The sequence below is a fragment of the Bombus huntii genome, unplaced genomic scaffold, assembly GCF_024542735.1.
Source record: "Bombus huntii isolate Logan2020A unplaced genomic scaffold, iyBomHunt1.1 ctg00000058.1, whole genome shotgun sequence".
Lineage (NCBI taxonomy): Eukaryota > Metazoa > Arthropoda > Insecta > Hymenoptera > Apidae > Bombus > Bombus huntii.
In genome coordinates, this window is record NW_026099319.1 from 91,880 (window position 1) to 115,690 (window position 23,811).

General features: G+C 37.0%; 2 protein-coding genes and 1 long non-coding RNA gene across 30 annotated transcripts in view; 2 read left to right on the top strand and 1 right to left on the bottom strand.

The window, feature by feature from the left end:
* Positions 1-23,811, top strand: part of LOC126875835 (uncharacterized) — a 148,009-nt gene that overhangs the window by 86,322 nt on the left and 37,876 nt on the right. For 3 of the 13 annotated variants that reach the window (XR_007693717.1, XR_007693718.1, XR_007693719.1), the window contains exon 2: positions 10,505-11,094. The exons of 8 other annotated variants lie outside the window; for them this stretch is intronic. This is a non-coding gene — a long non-coding RNA (uncharacterized LOC126875835). Of the gene's footprint in view, positions 1-10,283; positions 10,341-10,504; positions 11,095-23,811 lie in introns of those variants that run through there. 2 more of the 13 variants (XR_007693716.1, XR_007693711.1) reach the window with 1 other exon arrangement.
* Positions 1-23,811, bottom strand: part of LOC126875803 (venom serine protease Bi-VSP-like) — a 163,932-nt gene that overhangs the window by 61,105 nt on the left and 79,016 nt on the right. For 3 of the 15 annotated variants that reach the window (XM_050638725.1, XM_050638726.1, XM_050638727.1), the window contains exons 2-6: positions 4,871-4,921; positions 4,631-4,812; positions 3,926-4,123; positions 3,648-3,743; positions 3,290-3,576 (exon numbers count right to left, since the gene is read on the bottom strand). In XM_050638725.1, coding sequence (XP_050494682.1) covers positions 3,380-3,576; positions 3,648-3,743; positions 3,926-3,998 — 366 coding nt within the window. In that variant the 5' untranslated portion in view covers positions 3,999-4,123; positions 4,631-4,812; positions 4,871-4,921 and the 3' untranslated portion in view covers positions 3,290-3,379. Of the gene's footprint in view, positions 1-3,289; positions 3,577-3,647; positions 3,744-3,925; positions 4,124-4,187; positions 4,450-4,630; positions 5,274-5,516; positions 5,974-23,811 lie in introns of those variants that run through there. The other 12 variants (XM_050638717.1, XM_050638716.1, XM_050638715.1 and 9 more) reach the window with 7 other exon arrangements.
* On the top strand, positions 1,603-9,473 carry LOC126875801 (omega-amidase NIT2-A-like). Of its 2 annotated transcripts, none has more exons than XM_050638709.1 (4): positions 1,603-2,344; positions 7,354-7,538; positions 7,939-8,107; positions 9,178-9,473. In XM_050638709.1, the coding sequence occupies exons 2-4, from the start codon at positions 7,455-7,457 to the stop codon at positions 9,189-9,191; spliced, it is 267 nt and encodes an 88-aa protein (XP_050494666.1). In that variant the 5' UTR covers positions 1,603-2,344; positions 7,354-7,454; the 3' UTR covers positions 9,192-9,473. The 2 variants fall into 2 exon arrangements, with proteins under 2 accessions (XP_050494666.1, XP_050494664.1); XM_050638707.1 differs by lacking the exon at positions 9,178-9,473 and adding an exon at positions 8,383-8,920.

Genomic DNA, 23,811 nt, shown 5'->3' on the forward strand with positions numbered 1-23,811 from the left:
ATTCTAAAATAATAATTATTTAAAGATATTAAGATACTAATTAAACGTTTCACTATATTTCAAAATCTGGAACAACAAATTTTTATTTATAAAAAATGAAACTGTGTTTATATATTCTTTGTCATGATGCTATTTCTTATTACCATGTCGACATTTTTTAAAATTCATTTTGTTATCTCTACGCAATATGAAAATTCATATACTGCTTAATATTTTTTACATATTATCCATCCACCGCATGATATCTCCTGAAAAATCAAAATATTAATGTTATATTATTACAATGCTTCTTAAATTTCAATTTTTGACAAATTTGAAATCCAATATATTTTGCACAATTATTATTTATCAAAAAATTCCAAGTTAGTAACTTTCTTTTCAAATGGCAAATAACATATACTTTGACTTACCTGTAAGTTTTTGTTCCTAATCATCATTTCCTCTTATAGAACATCATTATTGTTCTTATAATTACTACCAGTGTCATAGATATTGTAGTGGCTACAACTGAATTAATAGAAAATGATAAATAACTGTGTATAACACTAACACATAATTGTGTATAACAATGACAGATAACTTTTACTTACATATCAGTCGATAAGGGATTACTGTGATATCCTGTTGATGTTTCTTAAGGCACTTGATTAGGTGCGATACGGTATCATTCCTTATGGTATACTGTAGATAAGTATTTTAGAAAATAACAAGAATAAATCTAAATTATTCAGAGGTTCCAGTTTCGGCTTAGACATAAATACAGGACCATTTGCAAAGAAGAAAGGGTGCGTTTCTACAGCCTCGTTATAGTAACCATGAATACCAATCTCTGAATTACTGGTTACTAAACATAAATATCCTATAAAATTTAATATATTTCTTTAATTTTTAATACATACATGAGTTAGTAGTTCTAAATTATGAATCATCCTACCTGTGATATTACACTTTTCCTTATAATATCATCACTCGAGTGAACAACATTAAGATCATGTAAACCATGTCATCCTATCTTACTGTGAAGATACTTAGTTATGTTATCTAACATTATAAAAATATCATCAAATTCAAGTCCTTTTATTCACATCACATGGCCACGACGATCTGGTTCTTCGTTATATAATGTTCTAAAATTTGTCGTATATATAGGATGTACAAACCGTGATATCAAGGTATCAGTTCTTCCTTCCCAAGGGACAGTTTCATTAAAATTCTGATAGAATTAAAAATTAATTATTAATATTCTAACAATCATATATGTTAAATACATTATAGTCAACGATATATACCTGAGCGAATGTAGGGGTGATTCCTTGATAATTATAAATGTCATCAGCCCACATCATTGTGCCACTTCTTTGTACTCCAGCCTCTAGATTAACAGCCTAAACAAACATACGAAATTTTATAGAAGCTGTACAAAATATAGTATATATGCGCAATATTGAAGCGTTCAAGGGGATATAAAGGTAATGTACATCACATACACGTGTACTCTCATGCAACAAAATACAATTAGATTTAATAGTATAAGCTCTTTTATTCATCATAATAGATTGGAAATTTAAGTGTCTTACGAGGGTGAGTAAAAAGTTACCCGCTCTGTCGGTGTAGAATTTATTTTAAGCAATTGTCAAAAAAGACATACATCATTTTTTGACATAATCACTCGATTTCTGTATACACTTTGTCCATTTGCCGAAGGACCTTTATATTTTCTCATTAAAAAATGTTTTGGGCTGAGCTGCGAACCACGAATGCATCGTCGTCTTCACCTTTTCATCAGCTTTTTCGGCATCCATCTCGCACAAACTTTTTAAAATCCAAATCTGTCGTGTACTATTGCATAAGCAGAGCCGTGGCTGATTTGCAAATGATTTGCCACATTATCCACTGTCACTCGTCTATTCCATAGAGCATAAGTTCATGAGCACGTTCAATGTTGTCATCGTGGATGTGGACGGGCGTCCAGCTGTTTTTTCATAACACTTGTGCGATCTTCTTTAAACTTTTGTGCCCATTCAAACACACTTCGTGACAAAACACTTTCTCCATAATGTGCATTAAATCTTTGATAAATATAGGCATCAAACATAACCTCCGACCACAAGAAACGAATCACAGCATCCTGCACTGTTTTCCTGCAAATCACCATTGCAAAGCGCCATTACTCGCGCAACGGTCACAAACGAATTGACGTAACACAAAGAAACCTGCGCAGCAGCACTGAACAGATATTGACGTCATACGAAGAGTGCAGATGGATCAATACGGTCGACAGAAGTTTTAACTATCTGGAGTGCGGATAAATTTTTACTGAGAGTCGTATAGGAATCTATAATCTGTAAGTACACCTTTGGCTGAATGGAAATTTCTCTTACATATAGTCAAAAATGCAGAAACTGTGTATTGAATTGGAAAGTGATAAAAAATAAGTGAAGTTTCGAGGTTGCATGTGATTGCATGAGTACACAGGACGTTTTTAGCGAATAAAAAATAATTTTGAAAGACACGAGACTTATCTTGTATTTTATGCACTCTCTGTGTCCGAATTTCCAGAAGCTCTCTATCTTATGAAGTGTTTTAGATTAGCCGGAAAATTTTGTACGTACATACAAGAAGTATACGATCTAAGTGGAATATTCCATTATTCTCTTGATACAAAAGAAACGAAATTTACAGAACTTCTCAGAAAGTTGGTTTATTATTACCAAATTAATAGAATTAATATACGTTTATCATCTTTACATACCTAAGTTGTGGAGGTTTATCGTGCGTAAAAAATTAGTGTCGTTTCAAAGTTACATTTCGTACATTTTAAGCCTATAATTTGTAACGTACAAAACAATGTAAATTTGAGCTGTTTCTTATCTCCACAATAAGAAAATCCAACTTTACGTTTTTTACACAATGATATTTATGGAACAGTAATATCATATTATTGCATCGCTTGGAGAATGAAGTCAAGGTACGATGTGACCCTAGTGTAAACGCTGGGATACCCAGCTGTGCCGCACTTATAAGCATAAGACACAATACCTATTAAATACGAGGTTAATTCATGTTGTATCAGCAGTGATCCGCCACGGTCAGCCTGAAAGGATCGTTAAATTTTTAATCAAAGATACTGAAATATATCGATCGAATTGTATTGAAATTATACTTATATACAGTAATAATCTTCTATTGATTTGTGTATTGAAATACTCCAATTTATAACGTACATGTTATATGTATTTTGAGCAAAACTAAGATTAGAGGAAATTAGATTAAATACCATAACGAGGTGTGAGAAGTGGGCAAAACTATTAAATTGTGTTTATCTATTATTTTTAATGTTTAAGACGTCGATTTGATGTTAATTCGAATCGACGTGTCTTCAGATACCGTATAGTTTGTAGTAACTCTGTAACTTAATTACCGTACAAGAATCCTCTCCACCCTGAGCATGTTCGGCGCATATTATACCATCAGTGATATCAGGTGCATTAGGAAATTTGGAATAAGCTATTTTGCATTCGGCGTTCTTAATCACTGGCATTTGTACTTCCATTAATGCATTACGTCGTGGTCGTCCTACGAAGAAAATAAGAAAGATATTTAAGACTGGAACTATTTAATTTTATTATAAAATTGATATCACTTACTATATCTTAATGCTCCCGATCCAGCAACAAGGGGGTTATAGCCGACGAAGTTGCTCTTTCGTAGGGGCTCTTTCGTACAAATGGGATATACGTACCCTGAAAAATAAAAAAATAAATGAAAATGCAGGAAACTAATGACCAAAAGTATGAGAAAGAATTATACACGCTTTATGACACAATATATGTGTACAGTAAGAAATTTCAGGATATGATACTTCAGTAATACTCAATAGCATATATATATATATATATATATATATATATATTTGAGGACTTACTCGAAAATGGCACCTCCTCCACCAATCTAAGAATGGCAATATTATGATTGTGTATGTTTTCTATTCCATCCATATGTGCACAATGTGCTGCGGTCAAAACATGCCTAGCCGATATCAGGGAACCTCCGCACTTCCATAGTGGTTTGTCTGGGTTTCGGGGATTACGAAAACCTAATGCAGCGATTCATGGCCAAGCGCCTAAAATGCAATAGTCATAGTTGTGAATATACATAATTTTTTCTCACATAACGAGTAACAACGATTATTACCTATTCGAAATTCGATCATACAGCAGACGATAAGTACATACGTACAAATACTCTGAAACAGAGATTTGATAAAGACAGAAATTAAGTTTTTATTCCAGTGGAATACAAATTATTAAATAATTCTATATAATTTCTATTTGAACTATACTGAACTATAAAGTTCAAACGTGTAATTTCTGCCCTAACAGTTTTTGATCTCTATCCATATTATTACTCCTATATCAATTTTTTATTTCAAGCAAAAAGATACTCTTCCTAACATGAAGTAAAAGAAAGAAATAATTCAAGTTAATAAGTAAAGTTACTACCGATAAAATCATAGCATTATTATTTAGTCTAATTGAAATGTACATTGATGTGCTGTTTAATGCCTTTAAAGTTCATTCTTTGCAGTAAATGGCTTATTATTAATCGGAAAGAAAGACATAAAACGTACCAAGTTCAGCTGGTTTACCATCGACCACCCTGGTATGAGAGACGTTGCTAAAACCTCAGTATGGTGGTCGCAAAGCCTTATACTTATACACAGTTTTTATTAAAATTTCTCTCTTCTCTTTGTTTGGATCGTTCGGACAGCAAACGATCGTAACATTGCCCTGGTATCTGCACACTGATCGTCTATAAAAATCGGTGGCTGTACGGTACTGTATCTGCCATATTTCTTGCAGAGGTTTACATTTTCTGTAGTCAAGGCACCTGCCTTCTTGATTGTCCGGTGTGATACATTCTGGATCAAACAATTTTAAAACATTTATACAGTTCAAAGATGCGTAAGAAAGCGACACCGATTACTCAACTTTCGAAGTAAAAAGCCGATCGAGTCCACCGGATTGCCCTACAGACACGTATTAATCCGTAAGAGTTAGTCATCATGTTGATAATAATTATCTAAAGAAACTTTTCACGTGAAAATATAAAATTTTAATTGATTAGATATTGTGTTAGCCATACTTAAGAAAGAAAATGAAAATGAATGAAATGAAAGAAAAGGACTACCTTCAACCTCATTTTTTAAATAAACACTTTGTCAGTTTTGCGGTAAATAAGTTCTTAGGAATTCAGGACAGTTTTTAGTGAATCATTTTGTTTCGACCGTTCGCGGAGAGACGCGATCGCGAGATAGCACGTCAACGAGAGTTGTAATTTCCCGTTACGATTAAATAATCGACGCCACGAACTGATCAGTTCAGTAGTTCAATGAAATTCCACAGAATTAACACAAATAAATTAATGTTTATTTCAACAACTTATTAACTAGAAAGATATAAATGGAACAAAAAAAATGTAACTGCGTTTTGGTTGATAAGTAATGCGCGACATACCACCTGTGTTGACGGTTCGACTTCTCGAAAAGTTCTGAACGCCTTTCGATTTTTTTCGTTTTTTCTGGAAGGCGACCCCCACTACGTTCGGATCACGCCACATTCTTTTACGCGAGGTAAAATAACGACCACGAGTCGACGTTTCTGGAAGTCGCCCTGCTTAATGAATCATGCGCTTGCCACTACAATGTTTGTTTGCCGGGCAGACGCGACGGTCCGTCTGCGACATTATAGTGCCGCGATCGATAGTTAAGAATATGACCTATGGTAAGCCGCATGGCGTAACATTCTCCCCCCGTTGAGAGGGTACCGATCAAACTAGCGAGGTGTGGTTGAAGTTCCCATCTTATTTCGTCTCGGTGGCTAGTTGTTCGGGTTTCTCGAGATCGGGTTGAATTGGCAGTGGGACAAGCCTTTTGACGCCCCGATCCAAAATGCTTTTTGCCGTCTGAACTGTAGCTGTCCGGATGACACTGTCACGACCGGCATACTTCAAATCCGACGGACTGACGATAGAGATAAAGCACTCGGCGACAATGTATATCGCTGAAGTGCCTAATGAACCATCAACATCCCAACGGTCCTTCCACCGAAGGTTCTAGAAGAAAGAGCACGTGGCAACGGTCGCGGACGCCTAGCAAATGCATGGACGGTGGGGATGTTGAGGGATGACAAAAGAAAGTAATCGGATCCGATCGAAAGTAAAATCATAAGAGTCAGTCTTAAAAAGTCACGCCCAGAGTTCGGAAGTAGATTGTAAAGTGTATTGATGTTAGAAAAAAAATAAAGTTTTCTTTTTTTTATTTTTTACCTCAAATTCCTTTTTTATTTTGTTATTTTACGTGACAACACCATCGGCGCCTGGATGAACTCGGCCCAGAGGCCAATGCATGGAGGGAACGTTGTCCTCTCTGAGGATGACGATTGTGCCCTTTTGGATGCTGTGTCCACCCTTGCTCCATTTATTGCGGTTGGTTAGCTCGTTCAAATACTCCTTATGCCAGCGGTTCCAAAAATGTTGTTTAAGCTGTTGGATATGCTGCCATTTGGAGAGTCGGTTCGATGGAATGTCTCTGAAATCTCGATCACGTAAGCACATTAATGAATCGCCAATGAGGAAATGTCCGGGAGTGAGGGCTAGGAGATCATTTGGATCGGTGGAGATAGGAGTTAGCGGGCGGGAATTGAGGACTGCTTCTATTTCTATGATAAGAGTATTACGGTGTTAAGCTCATATGTTTCTGTTTCTCCACTCGCGCTGCGCCATAATATCCTTTGATATTTCCGATCCTCTGGTCGTACGAGGAATTGCCGATACATTTTCTCGATCTCGCCAGTGAGTACGTACTGATGAGCGCGGAATCTAATTAATATACAAAATAAATTGTGAATTGATTCGAGAATATAGGATTTCCCCATTTTCATGATTATCGTGATTTTTGTATAAATATATTTTTGAAGATACTAATAATTAGGTACTTATAAATTAGTATTATCAATTATTTTGCATTTATAATTCCGCCTCTAGTATAAGTGTTAATTGAAAACTAACTTTATGTTTCAAAAAGTACTAGCAAAGTCGTTGAGTAACAAGCCACTGATGCTAACACAAATAGCATTGTCGTAATTAAATATTTCTAAATATTCATTTTTCATTTTGAACCTGTAGAAACAATTTATTATATATACTATTAGCTAAGTAATTGCATATTTAATTAAGTCGAAATATAAAACTTAGTTATTTTAATAATTTAAAAAATAAAAAACTGACAAACATTTCAATTTAATTTATGGTTGGAACAAAAGACATTTCATTAATTGAAATATTGCAACGCAGAGTACTTTCCAAAATACGCCGAGAGTATTCCTGATGGTGAAACGAGCGTTGCTTCATCGAACGCAGCTAAAGAAAACAACATCTATGTAGTTGGTGGTACGATGCCTGAAATAGAGGGCGATAAATTGTACAATACCTGTACTATTTGGGGTCCCGATGGAACTTTGATAGCAAAACACCGAAAGGTAAGTAATATATTCCTTTATGGCTTTGAATTTGAAAATATTGGGGCGAAGAAAGTGACTCTATCTAGGAATAATTTAGGAATATACATATGTACATACGTATACTATAACCAATTCTATAATTTACGGTTTATAAAATACGTTATGATACGGGAAACGCCCATTTTTGTTGTAATGTGTTTGTGTTGTATAAATTTTTCAAATACTTAAAATATTATTATACTTATTTTTTCTCCTTTTTAAACATTATTAAATGATAAGATTTTTTAATAAAAGAAAGTGATAAAAACGCTGTCAGTTATTAAATAAAAAATAATTAAAGTTTAGGAGTTGGTAACTTTGATATTAAATTACAAAAGTTGCAGCAATAGAATTAGCGACTACATTTTTATGTTATTAGGTACATCTATTCGACATCGACATTCCTAATAAGATTACTTTTCGAGAGAGTGATTCACTCAGTCCTGGTAACTCCCTAACGACGTTCGATGTGAAGGGCTGCAAAATAGGTATTGGCATTTGCTATGATATTAGATTCGAGGAAATGGCACGCATTTATCGGAACAAAGGTACAGTAACTTAATCGATCAATACTTAACTAGCAAAAAATTAAATATCTTTCTTAAATATATTCTATATAAAATTAATATAATCTGTAACTCTGTATAAACAGAAGCTTAATTTAAAAAAACCAGTATATTTGCTGAAAATGAAACAAATAAAAGAATTAAAAGCACAATAAGAGGACTGTCCTCGCATATTCAGAAATGATGGAATGTGAACCGTGCAACTACGAAGTTAATTGGTATTCGGTAGCTTCATATTTCCTGCTTCTCTGGGTTAGGTTGCCAAATGCTGATATATCCAGCGGCATTCAATATGACCACTGGACCACTGCACTGGTCATTACTTCAGCGTTTCAGAGCGAATGATAATCAATTATACGTTGCCTGCATATCACCGGCTCGTGTTCCTTAAGCAAGTTACGTCGCATGGGGACATACACAGTTGACCAATCCCTGGGGAAAGATTCTTTACGATTTGGAAACTCAAGAGAATATGGCAGTCACCGATATCAAAAAAAAAAAAAAAAAAAAAAAAAAAAAAAAAAAAAAAAAACTGGCGAACCGTGTGTTACCACAACGAGACACGCGATGCTATTTGTCGCTTTAAATTGTGCCGCAACTCGTTTTTGAGATCTTTGCCAGGGGCGCGTTAAAACATGCTGAAAATATATTTCTGGCTTTTCTGGGGTTTAACTGAAATATGACAAATAACGTTGTAAAACATATGTACTTATGACTTACAGAGTAATTGAGTGTACAAAATATATAGTATACAAAATAGCCAGCGATTTAGGGCTTTAAAAGATCAAAAGGAAAGAAAAGGAAAGAAAAGAAGAAAGATAATATATTGTGGCAGTCTAAGTCGATCTAAGAAAATAGATAAAGGGAGGGAGGGGCAAAGCTAGTTAATCTGGAAAGAATCCAAGCGTCAATTTCAAGCATTTACAGAGAATCAAGCGGGCTGGTTAAAGTCGTGAGTTGAGCAATTATCCCGCGTTAGGTTCAATCAGGTTAGTCCCACGCGAAATTGATCCAACCATGCGAAAACGAGTGTATTCTGATTTCTGTCGCAGATACTTCTGGCTAGTGCAGTACCTACACGGTGGTTGTTGAAATAGCCGCTTCTCATCTATTTTCCCTAGCGCGGACATCATCCTTTGATCCCTTACGACTAACGAAGTTTTCTAAGATGTACGGCAGTTTGAGATTCTACTTGAAAATGATCATGATTGCGGTCTGTGTGTCGTCTGCTCTTCTTTTTGTCCTTCCGTTAAAGACTGGTAAGTTGATACTGATTAATTATGCGATCGAAACCCTATATAATGGCTACAAAAATGCCGCTAATATAATATTCCTTCTTTCTTGTATCTTCTTTCTTGTATCTTCTTTCTTGTATATATATCTTGTGTATATATATATATATATATATATATATATATATATATATATATATATATATATATATATATATATATATATATATATATATATATATATATGTCGGGTCACGATTCGAATTTTGGGCGCGCGACGACTCTTCGTGTGGACTAGCCATCGTTTCACAAAGCCGAGATTTTATTTAGACATATATACAGGTCTATCACTAAGCTTAACAAATAATAAGTACAACTAATAATAAGTCTAACAAACACTAAGCCTAATGAATAATACGATCTACGAATAATTAAATTAAATAATACTATTAGCAATGTTTGAGTTCAAACGAATCCACGATCACCGGGATAACTCCTTACTAAGCGAAACTAACTTAGACGCAAATGCGATCGTCGAAAATGCTCGATGTATCACTGCGCCAAATACGATAAGGATAGGTTCGACAAAAACAAAGCTAAAATAGTTAGGTTCAACCTTGGCGATTTCGTGTTACGTAAAAACGAGGAAAGAAACCAGACGAAGTTAGATCCGAAATTCAGGGGTCCATTCGTAATAGCCGAGATTTTGGAAGGAGATAGATATACCCTAAAAACCTTAGACGGCAAACGATCATATAAGGACAGACACGACAGACTGAGAAAAATGCCAGAAGGTTGCGTCCCTGCTGAGTTAGACGTCTGCGGTGATGACAACGGCGGTGATAATAACGATGCAAGTACACTGACCTCAGAGGATCATTAACACTGCGTTGTGGTCATAGTAATACACCGAGTGGTTTTATGTGCTTTTGTTGTAACCCGTTGAGTGGGTTGATGTGTTTTTGTTGTAACCCGTTGAGTGGGTTGATGTGTTTTTGTTGTAACCCGTTGAGTGGGTTGATGTGTTTTTGTTGTAACCCGTTGAGTGGGTTGATGTGTTTTTGTTGTAACCCGTTGAGTGGGTTGATGTGTTTTTGTTGTAACCCGTTGAGTGGGTTGATGTGTTTTTGTTGTAACCCGTTGAGAGGGTTGATGTGTTTTTGTTGTAACCCGTTGAGTGGGCTTACGTGCTTTCTGGGTGTAATGCACCCAACGTGGCAATATGATCCAACAAACTGAGGTTCACCGGTGTACGAAATCGAAAATGATCTGTTGTGTCATTACGGTCTGGCTGGCGACTCACAGAACGCACCTAACACTTTGAATACAAATTATAACATTACAAATTCCTATTCTCTTTTATTTTTCTGTTGTCAAACCTCCGAACGAAACTTTGTTATTGCACTGGACCCTTGACTTACTTGGACATTTAGTTAAATCGCAAATAATGTCAGTTGTATCGAATCTAATGTAAGAAATACGATATTTTAGTTACACACGAGGACGTGTGATAGTCAGGATGGCCGTGTCGGAGATGAAAGAACACCGGAGCCTTTGGAATTTTGGATAATCCCGCAACATTGTAACCTAGAGTCTACTATAGCTGTAATTGAACAATTGTAGTTATTCAACCCGATTGTAATTATTCGAGAATTGTGATAATGAGCTTGGGTTCGAGGCGACAGTCAGTCGCCGAACGTAGCCGCGGTCACGGGATGAACGCTTTGCCTAACAAAGGTATGAAGTAATTCTATAGCTCTCCTTAAAAGAAATATTTGTGGCGACACGCGACAGTAAACATTCCAACGGTTTCTGTCCCGTGGCTCGCCACGTGCAGACCCTATTCTTCGAGTAAGATGATTGCCAGATGTCGATGCGTCTCCGCAGTACATGTTCGGCTAGCCCGAGGGCCCGTTATAAATCTTAAGGTTTAGTTAACTAAAGTCCTTCAAACAGACAAACAGTCTTTGTCCCAACTACGGGAAGATAGGGAAGACATATTTTTCAACGAGCGGCGTCTCCCACTAGCAACTTTCCCTCGAGGGCGGCTAGCATCCTTTTCTAACCACCGATATGGAGATTAACCAATTAGCAGCAACACTTTCTGAACGAAGGCTTTTCTCGACGAATCCGATGATCTCGTATCCTTAGACACACCCCGTTATAGTTTTCCTGTGTGGCATCATCGGGACGGGAAAGGCTTTCTCGCTCGCGATCTCATCGATCCAAGAGTAACGCCTTCGCGATCAGTGATTATTCTCAGACTTAGACTTTGTGAGTACGTTCTGTTGTCATCCCGTTGACCGCGGATTCGTTATTGAACCTAGGATCATTGTCATTAGTATCTCGAGCACCTAACTACCGCGGTTACTTGTCCGGTTCTATAATAATCGTATTTGCACTAGTCAATGTCTTCTCCATTGCATAACGACAACGTGTAACCCAAACGAAGATTCGTTTCACGCCCCTAACCCTAATTCTAATGTAAACCCGATATATATATATATATATATATATATATATGTATGTATAAGATTTATAAAATGAATGCTCGGTAAAATGTCTGTGATAAATAATAGCAATTAAAATGGAAAAATTTTTAATTGCATTGCTTCGACTATACATATACATATACTTAATGTGACTTACTTTGTATGAGAAAAATTCTGTTTGCCAATTCGATATCGAGAGCTGATAATGCTAACATACGATGAAACGATAACAGAAGAATCCGAATATTCAGAACTTTTCACGATATATGTTAAATAATATTATGAAATAAATTAAATAATTACCCCGCATTGCTTCCAGCGTACGTGTTCACGATTCTCGGCGAAACCGAATATGGCAGCAGGAAATCAACCAATCACAACTTCGGAAGAAAGTAAAGCGCGGGAAGAAATCGCGGCATCCAGCTTCCTGCGAATCTATTCTCGATCTCGATGTAAGCAGTAATCTTTCGATAATCGTTTTGCAAAATGGCGTGTCTTAAACGAAGTGTATAGTAAAATTCGTATTTGAGAGACGCATAAATAAACGATATCAGGCTATTTCCCGCGAGAAATTCACGTTCGGTTGCAACATAACATGTCACGTATGTATTTTCGTCGAAAACTGATTTCGAGGGACGTGTATATGTGCGTATCAAGTTACTTGGCGAAAGTTCAACGACAGACTGTGACTTTAAAACAGTATGTATGCCTATGTTTGTTGTCCGAGAATTGGAAGAATCTGTCATGTTTTGTTTACGTCGGCTGTAATGGAGTGGTGTTTTTGTCTTGTGGTAACTGAATGTCTCAAACAACAAACTCGAGATTTCAATCGATCTTCGAAAAGAAGTCATACCCATTGGCCTTGGGTGAGTTGTGATTTCATTAACTTTTTAATTCATAATTGATAACATAAGGTTATTGTAAGACCGATGAAAATATGGATAGCAACCAATTGCAATTGAATATCTGGCCTGTCTTGCACTATTGAAATTTTGCAAGTCACTAAAGTTACCAGCATTAATATGTTCCCTTGCACAAGTTTGACGATAAAACAAATGAAATTTTACTATTTGCAAGTTATTTGATTATTGTATTTAACGAAAAATTATAAAATCATAAAATAGAATTCTATATAACCTGTAAATCGTAACTTGTCAATCTACTAGTACATATATTATAAATTGGTAAACTTTTGTGTGTGGGGGAGGGGGTGCTAGATGTAACACTGATACGACATTTTGAAAAAATATTTAATTATAATCATGAAAGGCGTTATTGAAATATTGAGTTTTTATTAATGTTCCTTGCAACTTCGAGTTTGCGTACTATATTTAAAATGTACATAAGATATAAAGTATATTGACAAGTAACAGTCACAAAATTGTTTCAAATGAGGATAATCATCCTAATATCAACTTATCAATTGTGATCTGATAAACAAGAATTCAAAATACAGTTAAACTGTGTTCTACATACAATAATCTTTTTCGGAGGAGATTTAAATATATGAACATATTGTGATATTTTGTCCATAATAACATGAATAATATAAAGTTTCGTATTACATATACTCTATTTTTTAATATATTCTGCATATCTCATTTTATGACAACAGACAAGCAAACTATATTCCCATTATAAGCTTCGCTCTAATTTCGCATCGTTTCACCTGAATATATCGTGAAATTTCATCCCGTCAAAATTTTGCGTCAATCTTTTTTATCTTAAAGGATTAAAGACAGTTGCAAAACGCCACGGTGTTTCGGGGTTTGTTTAAATTTCCGCCAAATGAAAAAGAAGTTTCGCGAAAAATGGTAGTTACTAACGGCACGTCTGGTTACAATTTTCGTTTACAATTCTTTTGGCGAGTAAATATGACGTACTGGGTCGATACTAAGTAGTCGGTTGTCCCTGAAATTTGAACTGTTGAGAACGAGGTAATAACAGGGCGACTGGTTTGTTGCTGTGTAACGTATACACGTTTCTGAATAGTTTTCTACTTTAAATGAAATTAACTGCTACCCGACGGAGTTTCGACGTAGCGATAAACACGCCACTGAAAAAAGCGACGAATGGGAATGGAAAATACGTAAAGATTTTTTTGACAAAATAAAGAATCATTTTGTCAGATTTCAAGAAGAGTTTGGGTAAATTCAATTTATGCTCTTTGCTACTTGACTTATGTTTATAACACTAAAAGTTATCTTTACAAGCAGCGAAGTGATTTAGTTTCATCCGTAGTTCGGTTGCTTCCAATTTTTTCATTTTCACATTGTGTAAATTTCGACCAATTGCGGGGAGACGTAATCGCGAGGAGAGACGTCAACGGGGGTCGTAAATCCCCGTTACGATTATAACAATCGACACCACGAATTGATCGATCCCCTGATTTCCGTTGAGATAATAGGGGTGATTGAGTTTGTATAACACTGTGATTCACAGAATTATAAATTATATATTTCCAACACTTAGATTACACTGACGTAGAGAAATAAATAGTTAACAACTTGTCGCATGAAGATGCGATAGATATGTACGCTAGAGCAGGGCTCTTATAATGGAAATTAATGTATTAATGGACTTAGCACTATAATATATTTAGGAGAGAAGATGTGTGTTCGACAACACCGAGAACCGACAAAAGATTTGCGTGAAGTATGCGACTCTCGCGCTATGTGTAGACTGCCGCGTTAGGCGTTAGTTTTTAGACTGTCTGTCGCTCTTTTTCTAATACGGAAGAAAAGTTCGGTGTGGGTGTGCCCCTGTGCCTAAAGAACGCGGATTCGTTGTTCCCACTTTCGTTAGAAAAAGTGAGGGCCACGAAGCGCGGTGTCGATTGGTCATGACCTGCACTACTGCTCGAAGGGATGAGTATCGAGTCTCCTACCATCGTGGTGGATAGATGACTGTGTGCGTGAGAAAAACCTAGCTTGTTTTATTACAGGGCTATTCGGATTTTCCTAATGGGTGCATACCCGCTTTCTCCGTGTTTTAAGTGCGACTAATAAACCCAAGGACCTCTCTAAAAACCGACTGTGTTTCGAGAATATTTTTAAGCTTTAGAAATTCTTCAAGACAAACGGATTGAAGACACATGGCGAAACAATACAGGGAAGTGAAAGTTATGGTGGGTCCTTAGGTTTATTGAGGGTCGAAGTGACGTTACGCAGGTCGGTTGTTGTCCGGTCGCGCGGGCTGGCGTGCAGATGTTTTAGGCGGCGTAACACATTGCGTATTACAATATTGATGTTAAAATATTATTATAGAAAAACATGTTAGCAACTTAATTTTCTATTTGTTCGTTTCTCTGTTTTCCTTATTCTGTTTTTGGATTTGTGGTGGATGATTTAAATAATGACGTGACGAGTTGATACTTGATATTGTCAAATATATTTAAAATTATTCTAAATACAGAATTAATCGCACGGGAGACAAAGATTTTGTAACGAATCCTAGCGGCTGCCATTTGTCGTTCACGCGCTGTTGCCGATACCGAATGCGCTAATGTCACGTAAAATAACAAAATAAAAAAAGAAATTTGAGGTGTAAATAAAAAAAAGAAACTTTATTTTTTTTCTAACAACAATTCACTTTACAATCCACTTCCAAACTCTAGGCGTGACTTTCCAAGACTGAAGCTCTTATGATTTGACTTTCGATCGAATCCGATTACTTTCTTTTGTCATCCCTCAACATCCCCACCATGCATTTGCATTTGCTAGGCGTCCGCGACCGTTGCCACGTGCTCTTTCTTCTAGAACCTTCGGCGGAAGGACCGTTGGGATGTTGATGGTTCATTAGACACTTCAGCGATATTGCCGCCGATTGTCGCCGAGTGCCGCCACATCTTTATCTCCATCGTCAGTCCATCGGATTTGAAGTATGCCGGTCGTGACACTAACATTGTGGCGTCAGAGACGATGCGTTTTGACTCGCGAAAGGCGTTTTCGGTTTGCTTCGACCACTCGATTCGCCGCGAACAGCTCGTACGTATCTTTGTTCGCGGATCCGCGTAGTTTGTTGCACGAGTATACGTTTATATTGACACCGGTGTTCACAAGAAAAGAGATCCTTGGTGCCCTGTCCGTCACGAAAATGCGATGGGATACTAAAGCCATCGCCACATGCCGCGTTTACGGACGGCTGGTCTCGTTTCACTGGGTCCAGTTGCAAGGGGCCCGGCACTTCCTTGCGCGGTCTCGAAAGGTCTCGTGGTAATAGCAGAGACCAGACTTCTGCGGTCTGTCCTTCGAACTTGATATCAATCTTGCCTTCCGTATGTAGAATAACGATGTGAGGTGGATAGTGGGTGAAGGTGCCCACAAGAAATACTCTTGATGTTCAACAAAAAAGTTAATTAAATTATTAACAATCAACAGTCAACAATTTATGATCAACAATTAACGACTAACGATTAACTGTCAACAACAATTAACGATTAACGATGAACGATCAAAAACAATTAACGATTAACGATGAACAACGATTAACGATTAACGATTAACTATCAAGAGTCAATAATCACGTATCTCTAATTGTGTTTGCTTCGCTATGACGCTTAACCTTTCGCACTCCGCAGCTCGGGGCAGAATGAATCTTTGATTCGAAACCAAATGGATTCTTTTCTTTGTTGCCCCTCGATATCTCCACTACGCACGCGTTTATTAGATGTCCGCAACGGTTGCCGCGTATGCATTCTTCCGAATATTCGGCGAAAGAACTGTAGGGATATCAATGGTACATTAGGCGTGTCGGCCTTACGCTTTGAAGGTATAGCGCTTTGTGTCGCGAAGCCGTTGGAAAGTTCCATGGTCGAGTGCCACCACAGATGCATGACGATTAGATACAAACGCTTCAAGTATTACAATTAATAGCTGATACAATTGCAACAAAACAGATGTCCTTTATGCAAGACTACTGAAATTACACAGCTACAATAAAATAAGGAATACGTCTGTACTATGGGAAACATAAATAAATATACACATAGTAGCTTATACAACATGTATGTGGAGGACGATTAAACGCGTTGTTGATTAATGACCAGACGAGTTGATACTTAGTGTAGTCAAATGTATTTAAAATTATTTGCAGTACAGAATTAGTCGTCGTTCGCTTAGTGTTGCTCGATATGTGTATACAAGGTAATGCTTACGTTCGTTCGATATTAATTCGCTATAAGAATGTTCGATACTAACTGTCTTAACGATCGTGTTCTTTTATTTATACTCGGGGGAGTATCGAAAACTTTAAATTCAACCTCGGTTGACGATTGCACGCAGCGGCAACATTGTTTTGCCCGGAGTTTGTTTATCGTTACGCTTTGCTTGTCACGTAAAAGTAATGGGAAAATAATAATAAAAAAATGTTGGGTTCTTGAACCAGAGTTCGAGATACCTCTATTCTATAATAGGATTACAAGTGTGCGATTAAACTGTTACCGAAAGACTGAAGCCTCGATCAAGAACCAGCCCTTCTAGATGTTCGTTTATCTTATGCCTACGTGCCGAATTCATAATCCTTTATTTTGGGAGTCGGTGTCGTGTGCAAGGCGGTTCAGGTTTCCTGAGTCGGTTGGACATATTTGTTGACGTTACATTCCCCCAGTGTTAGAGTGCGGCTGGTCCTCCAGACTCTTATTTTCGGTGTAGTGCCTCCTTTTGTATGCCCTTTTGGAATCTTACATGCCTTGCTTCGAGGATGACTGAATTGGTGTCTTCAGGTAATTCTCGTAATGGTTGTATTTCAGGTGTGGAATATGTGTTTAAAGGTGCGCTCTATTGGTCTAGAGATATTGCTTATACCTGTGTCTTTTTTTTTCTTTGGTTTTACAACATAATACGCGAATACATAATTTGGAAGGTAGGCATTTGCTTATAATATCGAATAATCCTATTTTGTTAAATATACATATGTTCCTAGTAATGCTAGATCAATATAACTAATAATTTATAAGACACTTAGTTCCTATTTCTTAAGACTTCTAATTCTATGTTCATAATTAAGAGAGTTTACTTCGTTGGAAATTTGATTGAGGTGCATTCTATACGATTATACATTATTAATGATTTTTGGAGCGTTTTCAATTTTTGTTAGGATTTCTTCTAGACTGTCAGTTAAGGGTAAAGCTATAGTTTTGAAATTTGTTTTGTAAGTTATATTGGTTTTTAAGTTATTGTTTTCATCAAAAAATTTATCTATATTTTTATTCATTAATTCTAAATTATCGTTATCCAGAGTTACAAATAGACTTCTAGAAATGGATCCAACAAAATTCAATGAGCCTCTTCGGTAACAAGTGTGTGTCATAAATTTAATATGCATGATTACATTGTCTAAATTTCTTTTGCGAGCGCGTGTAATCATTTCATTGGAATACGGGCATTCACTTTTAAAATGTTCTGTTAACATTAGTCTAAATCTTTTAATTTCGCTGAGTTTTGCATATATATCCTTAATGTCTAAACCTATAATTACGTTTACGGATTCGCTATATAAGTATGCATGAGCTAATTTTTCTTGATATATAGAACTACCATTAAGGGGTATAACGTTTAGCTTAGCTAACTATGAAGAAGGTGAAGATCGTCCTGGAAAGTAAGGTTTAATACGGTTACCATGTATTTTCCTAATCGAGTGATTTACTATTATTTCATAATAAGGGGTTTTTCACTTTTTCAATGGTGTATGGCCCTGGCCATTCAGTATCTATCTTGTGTTCTTTATGATCGTTATGAATTAATACTAAATGTCCTTCTTTAAAAATAGATTGAGGTTTGGCAATTTTAGAGAAGTTTCTAATAAATTTTCTATAGTATCCAGCTAGCCCAAGGAATGATTTTACATCTGTAGGATTTTTTGGTAGTTTGAAATTCTTTACTGCTTCTATCTTTTTAGGGTTAGGTTTTACTCCATCTGCTGTCACTACATGTCCTAGATATTCTAATTCGGGCTTTAAGAATTCACATTTATCTGGTTGTATTCTTAGACCTACTTTCCCGAGTCTTTGGAATATAATGACTAAGTTTTTAGTATGTTCTTCCATCGATTGCCCGAATATAATGATATCATCGAGATAAACGAAACAATGATTGTTAATCAAACCTCTTAACGTGGTATCCATCATTCTTTGAAAGGTAGCAGGTGCGTTCTTGAGCCCGAATGGCATTCTATTATAGTGGAAGTGTTCTTATGGTGTGCTAAATGTAGTGTATTTCTTTGAATTCTCGTCCATGGGTATTTGATGGAACCCTGAGGATAAGTCTAAAGAGGAGAAATATTTCTTATTTCCTAGCTGTGATAGTATATCGTTAATGTCAGGTAGTGGATACGCGTCTTGGTCTGTTAGTTCGTTTAACTTCCTAAAGTCAATCACTACTCGCCACTTTTGTTTCCCTGATGCGTCGATTTTCTTTGGAACGACCCAGACAGGAGAGTTATAGGGAGAGTCGGAGGGTTCTATAATCTCTTTGTTTAACATTTCAGTCATCTGTTTATTTATTTCGGTTTTATGATGTTCGGGAGGACGGTAGGATTTTACGTTGATGATCTTGTTACGTAGATGATACATTTACACTGTACACGTGAATGTGTGTGTAAGCGTCAGAGGGCGTCCAGGTCTCAGTAGAGACAAAAGACGATTGGAGGCTGTTAGGAGAATCTAGAGGAGGTGGTTGACAACAAGCGTGCGTGCAAGAAGGTTATCGAAGTCTTCAGAGTGTAATATATATATGTATAGCTGTTGTGTGCGAAATAAAGTAAACTATTTGTATTTTCGAATCCTCTCTATACCTTAACATGGTAGCAGAGCGTGGTTACTAGTTTTGCAAGCTATTTAGTGCGTGGTTTTTAGTCTTGCGAGTTTAGTAAGGGAAGAAACGTTCAAAGAATATAAAATAAAAGAAAAAATACTTCAAGCACGTAGGAACGCTTGAGTAAAGAATAGGAAATCAATTAAAATGGAGAGATCGGAAATTATGCTATCGATATTCGATGGTGAGGGTTACGGTATGTGGAAGAAAAGAATAACAATGTTTCTGAGATATAAAGAATGTGATATTGTTATAACTAGAGTGAAGACTGAAACAGACAATCCAGACTGGGATAAAAAGGATCTGAAGGCGATAAATATAATTTACAGTGCCTTCTCAAATAGACAATTAGAATATATTAGGGAAGAAAAAACAGCGTATGAAATAATGAAAAAGTTCGACGAAGTGTACTTGAAAGAATCGACGGCACTAGATCGTGTGCAGAAGGAGATTGGAGAAGATAAGTCTTGATAAATACAGTGATTCAGCATCGTTTTTTAGCGATCTTGAAAAATTAATAAATGAATTAAAAGGTGCAGGCGCAAAAGTGAGTGAGAGGGAAAAGCTGAATTACATGATAAATACGTGTTACGTCGCGTAACTCTACCTAGCCCAGGCCACACACCGCGGGCAAGATGGCAACCAGATGTCTTCGGATACTCACTGCGTACCCTCAATAGTCTCAAGTATCTTCCATAAATCTTAGGAATTTCCTAGTCGAGGTCCTTCAAACTGAACAAACGTCTGTTTCCAAAGCATTTCTAAAGACCTTTGTCTACTACGGCTTGACAAGGGAAAGTTGGTTTTTCTCACGTATGATGCAACTTTCCTCCCACGAACCACTTTCTCTCGAGGGCGGTTAAGACCCTTCGTTTAACCAATTAACAACGAAGACTATTTCCCTCACTCCCTTAGTCAAAATCGTCACCAACAAATCCGATGGTCCCGTGCGCTAGACACACCCATCCTTAGCTTTCCTCCGCCACAGCATCGTCTCCGAACATCACTGACTTTACATCCTTCGAACAGTCAACATCCTTCGACCGGGTTTACACCCGAAGATCAGTCAGTCTCAATCAAGCATCTCGTCAAGCGGTCAGCAATTCGAATACAATGAGTCGACAAATCCATCAGTATACGCGATAATCCGTCTAGAGACTCAGGTCGCACTCATTCGTAGTCATCTCATAACAAATATTCATTTTGTGTTACACCGAAGTTGTTGGTTTGTGAAAATATATAATAACCTGTTAGCAACAGCGTTATCCTTCATTTAACTACCCTTATTATCCTAAACGAAATAAGGGATCGAGCGATTCGCGGCGTCGATTAGCAAATCGTAACGGGAATTTACGACTCCCGTTGGCGCGCTTCTTCGAGATCGCGTCTCCCAGCGAACGTGCGAAAACAATACGTTACCCGAAGAGTATAGCTACATAGCGGATATAATAGATGCAGTGAAAGAAGAGAAACAAACGGTAGCGTGCGTGAAGAATAAAATAGAAATAGCGGAAAAGAAAGATAAGTCTAATCGAGGAGAAATGAAAACTAATGCCTTTGCTGCAAAAAAGGAAGGATGCTTCAAATGTGGAAGAGTGGGATATTTTGCATGAGAGTGTCAAAATGGCGTCCAAGCGGGAAGCAGTAACAGTTATCGGCGTGGGTCAACACGTGGTCGCAGCAGAGGAAGAGGAAACAAAGGCAATACGAACAGGGGGCGTGGAAACTTCCATCGTCAATCAGCAGCCGGCACGAGCGAATATGGCAACTCAGGAGCAGGCATATGGATGGCAACAGCGCACGCAGCACACAGCAGCGAGATGAACGAGATAAGTGGTAACGAAATAACATACTTATTTGTTAGGGAAGTGATACATTTACACTGTACATGAGAGTGTGTGTGTAAGGGTTAGAGGGCGTCAAGGTCTTAGTGGAGACAAAAGACTGTTGCCAGATGTTAGAAGAATCTAGGATAGTCGGTTGGCGACCAGCGTGCGTGCAAGACGTTCTTCAGAGAGTAATATAGATGTATAACTGTTGTGTGGGAAATATAGTTAATTATTTGTATTCCCAAATCCTCGAATTTCCTTAACATGGTAGCAGAGCGTGGTTACTAGTTTTGCAAGATATTTAGTGCGTGGTTACGATCTTGCGAGTGAGTTTTCAGTAAAGAAAAAAAAACTTTCAGAGAAAAAAAATATACTTCGAGCACGTAGGAACGCTTGAGTAAGAAAAGAAAAAAAAAGAAGAATCAATTAAAATGGAGAGATCGGAAATCATGATACCTATATTCGATGGTGAGGATTATGGAATGTGGAAGCAAAGAATCACGATGTTTCTCAAATATAAGGAATGCGAGGTTGTTACAACTAGAATGAAGAACGAAAGAGACGATGAAGACTGGGACAAAAAGGATTTGAAGGCGATAAATATAATTTATAGTGCAATATCGAACAGACAATTGGAGTATGTTAGGGAAGGAAAAACGGCGTATGATATAATAAAAAGGTTCGATGAAATGTACTTGAAAGAGTCGACGGCACTGCAGATCGTATGCAGAAGGAGATTGGAAAACATAAGACTGGAGAACTACAGTGATTCAGCATCATTCTTTAACGATTTCGAAAAATTAATAAATGAATTAAAAAGTGCGGACGCACAAGTAAGTGAGAGGGAAAAGCTGAATTACATGCTGAATACGTTACCCGAAGAATACAGCTACATAGCGGACATAATAGACGCATTGAAAGAAGAGGATCAAACGGTAGCGTATGTAAAAAATAAAATAGAGATAGCAGAGAAGAAAAATAAATCCAATCGAGGAGAAAGGCAAACCAACGCCTTTTCTGCAAAAAAGGAAGGATGCTTCAGATGTGGAAGATTAGGACACTTTGCGAGAGAGTGTCAAAATGGCGTCCAAGCGGGAAGCAGTAACGGCTATTGGCATGGGCCAACACCTGGTCGAAACAGAGGAAGAGAGAACAAAGGCAATACGAGCAGAGGACGTGGAAACTTTCATCATCAATCAAGAACCGGCACGGGCGAGCATGGAAACTCAAGAGCAGGCATATGGACAGCAACGGCGCACGCAGCAAACAGCAGTGAGACGAATGAAATAAGTAAGAACGAAATAGTGTGGCTATTAGATAGCGGTTGTACCGATCACATAATTAATAATATAAATTATTTCGATAAATCTATCGACCTAAAAGAACCGGTAAATATATATTTAGGCGATAATAGACCGATAAAAGCGACAAAAGTTGGGAATGTTATAAGTTATTTTGAAGCATTCGGAAAACAAAATAAAATAAATATGAGGAAAGTATTTTACGCGAAAGAAATGTCCGCAAATTTGATTAGTTTAGGTAAACCAGCAGACGATAAGAATACGGTTATTTCCAAAGGAAATATTGCGAAAGTAATAGATGAGGATAATATACTTACAGCTCAGTTCAAAGAGAATGGGACATATAGAATAAAAAGTATATTGAAAGGGAAGAAGCACTTAGTAAACAGCGCCGAACGTAGTGGTATGAGTAAAAAGGAAAGATGGCATAGGATGCTAGGACACGTAAATTTTAAATATTTAGAGATTTTGGGTAAAGAGCAGCTAGTGACTGGCATACCGAATGAATTTGAAAAGGAACTTTTGAAATGTAGGGTGTGTATAGAAAGCAAAATGCATAACTTACCTTTCAAAAATAATCGAACTAAGGCTAGGGAAATAATGGAAATTATTCATACGGACGTATGTGGTCCCTTTAAGACTACCGGATTCAATGGAGAAAAATATTTCATTTCATTTATCGATGATTATAGTAAAATAGCTAGGATCTATTGTATAAAATCAAAAGATGAGGTCTTTGATTCTTTCGTACAGTTCGTAAATGAAGCCGAAAATTTAACGGGCAAGAGGTTAAAAATATTAAGATGCGATAATGGTAAAGAATATTTAAATAATCGAATTTATAAATTTGCTAGGGATAAAGGTATAAGAATAAATAATTGCCCAACATACGTACATGAATTAAACGGGACAGCGGAAAGGTATAATAGAACAGTGATGGACATGGCGCGTTGCTTGTTAGCGGAAGCGAAAGTACATAAAAGGTACTGGCCGGAAATAGTTTGTACAGCGGCATACTTGA